This window comes from Linepithema humile, chromosome 2 (genome assembly GCF_040581485.1).
Source record: "Linepithema humile isolate Giens D197 chromosome 2, Lhum_UNIL_v1.0, whole genome shotgun sequence".
In the NCBI taxonomy this organism is placed as follows: Eukaryota; Metazoa; Arthropoda; class Insecta; order Hymenoptera; family Formicidae; genus Linepithema; species Linepithema humile.
In genome coordinates this window covers 31,234,764-31,246,100 of record NC_090129.1, presented here as the reverse complement: position 1 = coordinate 31,246,100, position 11,337 = coordinate 31,234,764, and the positions used below count along the sequence as shown (strand labels likewise).

Here is an 11,337-nt window from a genome sequence, read left to right as displayed (position 1 = left end):
GTTATCATATTTATTATCATATTTATATTTTACGATTATACTATTTAGATTAGAATTATATTATTGATAGCATTTCGATCAAGGATTACGTTTCTAAATCTATTATTAAATTTTTATTCGCTTAATTTTACTAATGTAACAATTATCACTGCGTTAAAAATTGTATTCTAAAAATTATATTTATATAAATTATATATTAGAGATTGAATCAATGATTAGATTAAAAATATGTTATAATTGATAGCATTTTGTTTAAGAATTAACTTGCTCGATCTATTGCGCTAAATTTTGTTCGTCTAATCTCGCATTTAACTTCACTAACGTAGCAATCAATATTTTATTTAAATTTGTCACTTTTAAATATGCATGAAGAAAACCAGTCACTATTGTTAATGCGAAATCTTGCTGATTGACAAACGATAATTTGCCATTTACGAGAATTGCATTATCGGCAGTGCATCGAGCTTTACAGAATCGATTGTAAGGGGCGCTCCGTGCTCTGATGTGAACATTGCTCGTCAAGTTGACCAACGTGCGGCGAACGCCGGAACGCCGTGTACTTCAGTTGCATCGAGTCGCTCGTGGAAGGTGCATCGTCACGCTCTTATTTCGCTCTCATTTCGTTCTCGCGTTCGCGGTGTGTCCCGTACCGTTGCGTGCGTGCGTGCGTGCGTGCGTGCGTCGGTTGCGTGTGCATAACACATATACATAGGCACACATGAGCGTTTTACATTGTGATACGAGCAAAGTGGCGAAGCGTGCATGTGCCGGGAGTGCTGCTGGATGTATGTGATCGCACGGATGCGTCGCGATCGCCGCCTCTAACTTCTCTTTCTCTCTCTTTCTTCTCTCCCTCTCCTCTCCCCCTTTTTTCCTCTTTCTCCACCGTCTCGCGAACGCACCAAATGTTCGCGCCGCATACCCCGAGTGCCCGCAGCACCGCCGCCGCTCGTTCCCGTCGTCGTCGTCGTGCCGTCTGACGGCGCGTCCGCCGTTCGGCAAACGATCATCGCGTTCCGACACGGTGGATGACTCCACCGGCGACGATCCACGGGCCGAATCCGTAGACGAAAAAGAGGAGTGAAGAACACAATAGCGAAAGAGAGGAGGGAACACACACGGTCGCCGAGGGAGGAAGAAAAAGAGAGAGAGAAAGAGAGAGAGTGACGAGATTCAAACGCGAGAACGCTCGCGAATAAATATCCCCGATCGCTCGAACTTCTCGCGATTTCCTCCGCGATTTCTTGCTCTCTTTTCGGTTCACGTCGCGTCCGGGGCCATTTTGCCGAAATGAAAATAATACCGCGAGCCGTCGCGTTCTCCGCGTCTACGACCCTGCTCGCGATCCTCGTGTGGTGCCACTGCGTGTCCTATACGACGGTGCACGCGAGATCAGCCTCTCCGAAGTTGACGCACTCCGGCGACAACACCGAGCCCGTCAACTGCGACCTGGTCAGGCACTTCTTCGAGAGCAAAAACGTCACGCTCGCGCCGGCCGCCGAGAATTTGTCGAAGAGTAAGTTTATTCTTCCCACGAATTCGTATTTTTGTAGTGTCTATTTGGCGGAAATGCTCCGTATTATACTACAGAAGTTGCGTCTGATTTTTGCATTAATTTTGCACTACGCCGAGAATCGTGAAAAATGATTCTCGGTTTCGACCGATTCATCGTTCACTGGAGTGCCGAAAGTCATTTTTGAGAGGCGCACTCTTATGAGTGTGCGGCTGCGGGAAATAACAAATCTTGACGTTACTCAGAGCTTCGCGCACTGAGAAAACAAACAGCGGATAAAACCGCTGCCGGATGAGAAGAAACATAGTTTCGTGCTAACGCGACGCTGATCGCATAAAGCAATATAATTAACGCGATAAATACTTTGTTGAACTCAATAATTAAGATTAGTAACCGCAACCGCGCGCTTTAGTCGAATTTAGCGCTGCGTCAAACTGCGTGTAATTTGGTCAGTGAACTTGATACTTTGCTGAGATCACGAGAGCGACTGCAAGCTTTCGTTTAACCATTTTCCTCTGTTTCTAAGATTCAACGTGAAATTCCGTCCTCTCAAGATTCAATATAGAATCTAGTTTTAAAAATATTGCAGCTTTTTATTTTCGGCGTAATGTTGCTGCAAGTTCAACGAAACGGTTTAATGCAGCGAGCAAATGTGTTTAATAATTCGCGATAGTTATCTTTCTCATTAGTTGTATAATCTTTTTTTTTTAATAGAATACCTTTGACATTATTAATTCATAGTTGAACAGATCGATACTAATAATAACTGCGTTGTATCATTATTTATATCTATTGCTTATGTTATTAATATTATTATTAATATCAATAATTTATTAGACATTTTGATATTAATGAGCTGCTAGTATCCACAGCAGTCTTAAGTGAAAATTGTTAATATTACGTAATTAATATTCAATATCCGGCACCATTAATATTGATATCATTGATATCATTCAATCTGCAATCATAATCAACATATCAGATTGAAAGTTACGGTTTCTGTCCGCATAAATTTGCACTCATTTATGCATGCAGATTAGTCTAAATGTCTCTTACCCACGCGTGAATTTGCAATTTTTCGCAGACGTGATTGAGAGATTAGCAAGTGCCATTTAAATTGATATTGTTTCATAAATGTAACATTAATCATTGAAACCACAATTTCGCACATAAACATCTCCGATTATTTTTTTTTTCGGGCGCGAAATAAAATTGCAGATGTTCGCAGAAGTGTATTTCGCGTAAATAAATTTAAATATGAAATATTTCACTTCTTTTGAATTATCCTCGAGAAGTTCCAATTGAGCTTTAGCAAAAGAGAGACTTTTTCGGACGCGCACATTTATTCTTCGTCGCAATCTGCAAAATCATTTACATAATTATCGCATGTGCCGCAGTGCCATTATTTTTCCACCTATTTTTCTTTATTCACTATTCAAGCTTGTTTCCTTATTGATCTTGTGATTTATGATGTTTCTTCGAACTTTAGAACTATTAATGCTATTGGCCAATACGACTCCAACTTGACACACATATACACACACATGTGCGCATATTGCATAACATGTATCCGCTTCTTTTTCATAAATTTCACAAGTTATTTTTAACTCTATCTCTAAAATCAGGAAGATAAATGTGTCGTTATGAACCTAGTTCCGATAAATGATAGTATCTGTCTTTCTCAAAAGGATAATTTACGTTTTCCTTAGATAATTACACGCTGCATAAATTAACGTCACATTGACAATTATATATCTTTCTTTCTTTTTTCTATCTTTACGCGTTCTATTTGCTACTTGAGCCTTTTATTGAGCCTCGTTGTTTTTTACTCGTTTTGTTAACCTACTTTCTCGATTCTTTATTTCTATTAAAAAGTTTATGAATTTAATGTTTATTTCAAAATATTCAGTATTCTCCTAATTCAATAATATTCAACTAAATAAATATTATTGAATTTTCGTACTTTATTTATTTATTTAATTTCTTTTTACATTTCTATTTTTTTTTACATTTCAGTTACTTGTATTTGCTTTATCATTTATTTATACTTTTATTTCGCGTTTTACATACATATATAACTCGGTCTTTAAATTCGATACAGTGTCCGTTCGCGAAACCGGTTCGCCCGAGGCAAAGAGGAATGCGCGTCACCGAGGGATTTCGATCGATCGCGACGCGGCATATTTTCTGGATCCCGATCGAAATTATCGCGCGGGAAACATTATTATTACCGGGCTTCCGAAAATTATTATTAACATGCCGCATTAAATACACACACGATTCTCTCGATGACGGCTTTTATTTATCTAACGAACTCGTATTTAATATGCAAATATAACGAATGGAGATGAATGAGAAACGGGACGGCTATCGCCAAACTGGTACCTCAACTTATCTCCCATACCCTTATTTTTCATATTTAATTTATATCGAATTCTACATTCGCTATTTTCCATTTGAAATATATCAGAAATTCTTGTGTTCTTTCGAAAATCGCTCAATCCATTTATCTTGTAAAAAAAGGAGATGTTAACTTCACAGATGTCAATAAAGTATCGATATTCATTTCGGAAAGTGGAAAAATTGTGAATAATACACGGATAATCCTCCACGAATATGCTAAAAGTCCATACCAAATGTACGAATGTTATACCTGCAAATTGCATACCTGAAACAGAGCTCAATTAATTCGATGAAATAAAATCTCGCGCGCGATAAAACAATTCGACATAACAGCATTTCTGTTTAATCGAGCTACAGAAATATTTTGCCTCTTTCTCCTTTCCGCCCGTGCGATTAGATTTCCATTGCATTAATATTTTACAATCGAGCGTGATTTTCACAAATAGATCGCTTGAACTTTTACACTGCGAGCGATTTAACGTATAATAATTCAAGCTCCCCCTTGTGTGCCCCAATTTGATTTAATTCGAGTCGAATGAAAGAGGGAGCGCTTCGGCCTCAATTTCAACGCCGTTGCGCAATAGTATAATGCGAAATACATGTATTTTTTTTCCTTCCAGCAAAATGCGGCGGTGAGTGCTGCAGCGAGGAAATGGAGGAGCAGTTGAAGCAACAAGCCCGCACGGACTTCCACAATCTGATTCATCATCACAGCAGAAGTCTGCAGGGTCTCTTCGCCACCACCGCCGAGGCACTCCGAGGTAAGGATCGTTCTATTTCCCAATTTTCGGCGCGCTCCCTGCCGAATGAATATATTTTCACTCGAAATGAATGTACAAATCTGCGTAAATCTACGTAAATCTGCGTATCCGGTTTACTTTTAGCGATATTCAATATGCTTTTCAATAAAAGCAATTTCCACCAATGCCGATTAATTTAGTGTAAATGAATAATAAACTTAATTGATTGATTAACCGCCAATGCAATTGATTCGCCGTTTTTAACTAACGTTAACTGCAATAATAATTCGATGGATAATTCAGTTGAACTGAAACTGATTCGGTATATTGCTCTCGCACTCGCGTTGATAAAATCAATCTTTAATGCGATTTCTGCATTTTATATTTGTATTACGCGCTGCTATACATCCAGGAGCTTTTAATGCTGAATTTGATTATTTATGACGCGGAGCGTGCAACATTTTATACTTACAACGTGCGCTGAGCAGCACAAGCTTTCAATAACGTAATATTATTATTATTTTATTATTATTATTATTTATAAAATAATTCGTCGATAGCACAAACACATTAGCGCATTTAATGATGCGCAGATTTTCAACAAATTCTATCAAACTTATTAATGGAAAATGCATTTCCAATTTTACGGTAAACAAACAAATCTTTGCATCTTACACGGGACGAATAAAATTAATGTAAAATTGTGTCTCTAATATATTTCGATGAAATTACATTTCAAATGAAGCCGGAAGAGACACTCCAGAGCGATATAATTGCTTGCTCTGAAAAAAGCAAACTCGAAGGGAGAAAATTAAGTTGAATTAGATGCAACTCTTCTAGCCTTTGTACGCAACTCTATTCCCGAATATAATGACGAGGCGTCGGCATTAAATGGTCGCTCGACTTGTCCTTCGTTTCCGGTGTTTCCGTCATTGGAATAATCAAGCTCCCATTCGTTCGCTTTCAACACGATTTGATTTATGGGAATTGTATGCCGATGTATCAGACGATTTGGACTCGACAAAAGAACCGAAGGGCCGCTTTTCTCGCTCGAAAGAACGGCCTTTACAGTTTTCGTTCCGAGCCGAGCCTCGAGCGCACTCCTCGGCGCACTGAAAGGTCGATAATTATCGCGGACGGTTTCGGACTTCGAGGGACTCTGCGGGACCTCTCTGCCGCTCCTCGAGTGCACGGACCTTCTCTTCGAGAAGGAGAAGAATCGAAGTCGCTCTCCGCCGTGCCGCCTTATACGGGGACAAGAAAGAGCGAACCGCTCCATCCCTCCTCTCCGGCCCTCGCTCCCTCCTCTCTTTCGCTCGTCCGATCTATCTCTTTAATTCCTTGCACCGGCTTCATGTAAAATGCCTGCGAACCAGCGACTCCTCGTTATAGAATTCGCATTGTGAAAAATTAACAACGGCGTAATCAAGACGAATTTCAATTTATCTTCATCGCTTTACATCGCCTCGCGTTACACAACATCTTTTACGCTCATTGGAGTAATTGATTGCTGATTTATTCTACATCGTCACTTTAATGAAGACAATAAATCGAATCGGTTTTTTTCTTTTCCTTTAACTTCTCGTCCGAAACATTTAATGTTATTTCCTCTTAATTTTCGACTTTACGAAATTATGTCGCTTTAACGACGAGCGATTCAATCGTACACTCTTCAGTCACCTCGATTACGTGGTCGGTTCGGTATTTATACCGGCGTGCACGCTAAGCGGAGTGCACGCATGAGCGAGAAACGGAAAACGAGGTACGTAAGGATGGAAGAAGATAGCACGATGGAGAGCACGCGCGAAAACGCGAGGCGGCGGAGGCGGCGTGTTCGCGAGGCGCGTGTCGTTGCCGCGGTAACGGCAGCATCTAGAATTCACACGAGCGCGGACCGCTCTCTGCTATTTTCGATACCACGAAAAACGTGCTTCCTCTCTTTCTCTCTCTCTCTCTCTCTCTCTCTCTGCCACCGCGAAGTGTTTATATTCTTGCGCGGGCGAGCGTGTACCGCGGACCGCGTCAGCGTTTCTTGCAGTTTCGTCGTCAAAATCGAGCTTTTCCTAACCTTCGAAAGTAAATCTTGGTTTATGGAAACGTATTAAGCCGATTTATTATTAACTCTCTGTTATATTTTGCGTATTTTCGAGGAAGTTTTAAATAAAACAATAGAAAATTTAAAAAAAACTAAACGTTTTTATTTTTGTAACAAAATAAAATAATTAAAAATACTTCAATAATACTTATATCGCTAACAGTTGCGTAGATTTATACAATGGAATATCTCTAAGATTTCAGTTGTCATTGGTAGACAAAATTATTGAAAAATAATACGCATTCTTGTGCTCTCAAATATATTTTCGATCGTGTGATATTCTCTTTTGAGACGTTGCGAGAAAATTCCAAGAACATTCTTTATTTCCAGCTTATTTGCAAATTTCTAATATTAAAAATTCCCAGCGTGTTCCAAATATTTGGGACTATTTACAAGCCAACAGGACACTTAAAAAAATGTTCATATTTTGTTTTCACGGCATACAATATCAACTTACGAAAAAAATTTCGCCAATTTTTTCTCCAGTCAATAAATGAAGACTCGGCTCCGAAAAGATTAACATAAGTGGAATACCTCGTTTGAATACGTGCCGGAATACATGCCGGTCTGATTAAGATCGACGTAATCTCCTACAGAAATGTGAGGGAACAAGTTACGCGCGGGACGAAAGCGGTCATTGCCGCATTTATTTCTGTCGCCGCCATTCGGCGGCGTCCGCGGAATCCCGCTAATTGAAGGAAAACAAATCCGAGTGGTCGTGCGCGATACCGCCTTTGAAGTCTCAATCAACGTGAGCATGATTCGCTTCGACAAATAATGTTTCAGAGAAGGAAAGTATGAAGGGCCGTTCCCACCGGGACAGGCGGGAAGAGGGAGAGAAAGGAGAAAGGCAAGAGAAACGGCGACGACGGCTGCGAAATATCGCGACGCGTATTTTTATATGCCGTTAATTTTAGTCACTTCAACCGCGACACGTCTATTTAAAAATAAATTACGCTCCGCTTTATTGCGATCTCGAGACGGGAAATGCGACATAACTTTCGTTCGCGAAGCATAATTCGTATAAGCGCAAATCAGATCAAAAACGATGGCATTCCGAATGATTCCGAGTCGATCAGAGATTACAGACGCAATTTCCAAAATCTTATATTGCTCACTGCTTCATTATATACTATATTTTATGATTCGTTACATATTTAGGTAATTGATTTATTATTTATCATGTATTATTAAATATAATATATTTTAGAGCATATATATATATAAAATATTATATATATATATATATAATACGTAACATATACTTAATAAATAATGACAAAGTTAATTACAAATTTGTAATTATATCTGATAATGTATAAAACATAACATTATCATAATATATTTAGTAATACACTGTAGATAATCAATATAACATAATGATATTATAATAAAAACAGTACGTTTTAGTGTTTGTAAATTTTCTTGCAAATTTGCATTAAACTGCTAAAGTTTTGAAATTTGATGAGCAATGATCGATATTACGGATATAAAGATACACAGATTCTTCCGCCCTATTATTTTCATAACCATTCGCCTCTTCCCCTAATAGGATCATTAGAACCGTAAGGTGCACACTTTGGGGGAGAAAGAGAGAGAGAGAGAGAAAGAGAGAGCGTGCATAGATCCACGCTGAAGCCACTTGAAACTGAAGCGGGAATTGAGAAGCACTTGCCTATCTCTTTCGTTTTACGCGTTCGCGATTAAGTGCAGCCACACGCTCGTTCCTTAATCCGTCGTAAGCATGCTCTTCTCGCCACTCGATGCCCGCCACGAAATCTCAAGTGGTCTCGTTTGCATGTGAAATTATTCGATCGTGCCAGATTAGAACAACCGGTCAAAAAAAAAAAAAAAAAAAAAAAGGTAGCCTCGCAACTGGCAAGGATAAATCGCTGACGAACTCTACAAGGCCGAAGTGTATCTCGATAGAATCTGAAGATAATTATCTCACGCTTCTCTTCGCTACCTTTCCCTAATATTTCAATTTTCTAAAATTCTATACAATTTTTCTCGACACGCTTTTCAACGGGTCTTCTCTCCATCTTCGTGAGAAAGAATCATAATATTTTTATTTGTATATTTTATTTGGAAATGACCATTGCTTCCTAACGAAAGAATGCCTTACTCGAAAAGTATCTTACGATGCCTCAACAGGTTTTGCAGTTCTAAAGAGAAATTTTTCAGAAACGTTATATTCGTTATGTGTCATTAAGAATGCTGATTCATCGGTCTTATTTAAAATCCGTCAAGATTACCTGTTCCCATACAGAGAACTCTTCTGTTCCATTCGGAAACAAACATTCTAGAAGAATCCATTGAAAAATATTTGGAGAAAATTTCGAAGATGTTACCGGCCTTAAATTTAAGGGCTGTCGCGCGAGCTGTGCCATTAAGTTAGAAGGGGGAAAAAAATTCAGATTAGATCAAGTCGTAATTAAATTCGCTCCGTTTTTCGCAGAGACGGTGAAGATCCTGCTGCAGAAGTCGGAGAACAACACGCTGGTGATGTTCAACCGCACGTACGGCGCGATGGCGGCGCAGAGCGGGCCGTCGATCCGCGCGCTTTACCAGGCACTGGCTGACTACGTGTCGCCCGAGAACACCTCGCCGGACAATCTGCTGCCGTCGCTGACGCGCGACACGCTGCAGACGCGCTTCGCCGAGTTCTTCGCCCGCATGTTCCCGAACGCGTACCACTTCGCGATCAATCCGCAGCGGGATCAGCAGGACTTCACCGAGAAGTTCAAGTCCTGCCTGCGCGAGCGCATCGACGAGATACAGCCGTTCGGCGACGTGCCGCAGGACATATACAAGGAGGTCGCCAAGAGCCTCGAGGCCACTCGCGTGCTCGTGCAGGCGCTCAACATGGGCAGGACCATCCTCGACAAGACCGATGGCTCGCTGTTCGCCGCCGGCAGCAGCCCGCAGCAGGACGCCTGCTACGCCGCACTCTTCAGAATGACCTATTGTCCCAGGTGCCGAGGGATCAGACAGGCCGTGCAGCCTTGCCAGGGATTCTGCACGAACGTAATAAGGTGAGTCACACCCGATCGCGCGTCATGCGAAAGAATGAAGGCCCTAAAAATTCCCGGAATAAACGGTTTTCTTAGCACTAAAGCCCGCTCTTAGTGACTAATTCACGTTTCCAACGAACACAATGCTGCGGGGGGGAAAAAAAAACATCGCCGATCCTCGCTGAAAGGATGAAACCGAATCCGATAATCGCGCCAATATTCCGTCCGTTCTCGTATGTTCTTCTCGCGCGCGGGTGACTCGGCGAATGGATTTATAATTATTGTAATTATCGGCAACACGGCCTCTCGCACGGGCGGATTATTATTTATAATTTGAGATTCGCGAAATTGTAATTGTGGAGAGGTCATTATACAGTGATTTATGATTATGATTATTGTAATAATAATTATATGATAATTGCGAGGTGATGCGAGACCGCGGTCTTATTTCCGCCGTTTCGCTCTGCGTCGGAAAAAAAGTGCGCGGGGGAAAAAATGTAAATGAATGTTGCAGAGGCTGCTTGACGGAGCCGACGTCCCAGCTCGACCTCGCGTGGTCCGGTTACGTGGACGCGGTCGACAAGCTGATCGTCGCGGTGGACGGCGAGCACGATCAGCTAGGCCTGAATCTCAGGGGAACGGTCCAGAAACTGGACGGCCACATTTCGATTGCCATTATGCACGCGATGGAGGCCGGGCCGCAGGTCGAAGAGAAGGTAAGTGCGACCGAGAGTCCTTATACAGGGTGGCCCGTCCGCGTTTCAACATCGAAACGTTCGCTCATTGATCTGAATTCATTTCGAATAGATCGATATTGAGAACTTCGTCGGAATAAAAGAGATCGATTGACAATCAATTCTCATTATCGGGAGTTTTTGCCAATCGTAATTATGCGCTTGAAAAACTGCGCGCAGGATTGTTGTGTAAAGCAAGGAATTGAATGTTGGAACATTAACGGCACTGAATAAAACGAATTAAATTGATTTTTTGATCACGAGATTTTTCACTGCGTTTGGTAAAGCTAACAGTATTTTTTGATGCTGAATTTATATGTGTTTTTAATTGTGCCACACAGGTTTTTTATGTGGCACAAACTGATAAAATTCTATAAAACACACACCATTTTTACAGTGTGTGTACGATATAAAGCGATTATATTATTTAAAATATTTAGCTACAGTTTCAGTATTTTATTGTATATTTTACTCGGATAAAATTTTGTTTTCTGCGGTAATCCTTTTAATTAAAACTAAACGTATATTTGTACATGCACATACACAAATCGCTCGGTCATTTATACGCGATGACTCATCGAGTGTCATCGGTTGCGTTATAAACTGTTGGCAATTAATTTTTTTCCAATAACTACAGACGCGTCATCTTCATGAATAAATAAATGATGAAATTGCACTTTTAAATTCAGCACAAAAATATATTCGGGAAATATCAAAAATGCATCACACAAATCTCGCGTCGCCGAACATTCTTCGGACAATCGAGAACGAGCGATTTCGCCCGAATTAAATATTCAACGCGCGGTGCGCGTCATATATTCGTAAGATCTCGGAGAAC

The 11,337-nt window shown here is 40.6% G+C and overlaps 1 protein-coding gene across 1 annotated transcript in view; it reads left to right on the top strand.

Moving 5' to 3' along the window:
- Nucleotides 1-92: 92 nt before the first annotated feature.
- dally (division abnormally delayed protein) overlaps nucleotides 93-11,337 on the top strand; it is a 51,747-nt gene continuing 40,502 nt past the window's right edge. Inside the window, exons 1-4 of the mRNA XM_067350180.1 lie at nucleotides 93-1,516; nucleotides 4,537-4,677; nucleotides 9,210-9,786; nucleotides 10,280-10,481. Of these exons, the coding sequence (XP_067206281.1) occupies nucleotides 1,291-1,516; nucleotides 4,537-4,677; nucleotides 9,210-9,786; nucleotides 10,280-10,481 (1,146 nt within the window). The 5' untranslated portion in view covers nucleotides 93-1,290. The remainder of the gene's footprint in view (nucleotides 1,517-4,536; nucleotides 4,678-9,209; nucleotides 9,787-10,279; nucleotides 10,482-11,337) is intronic.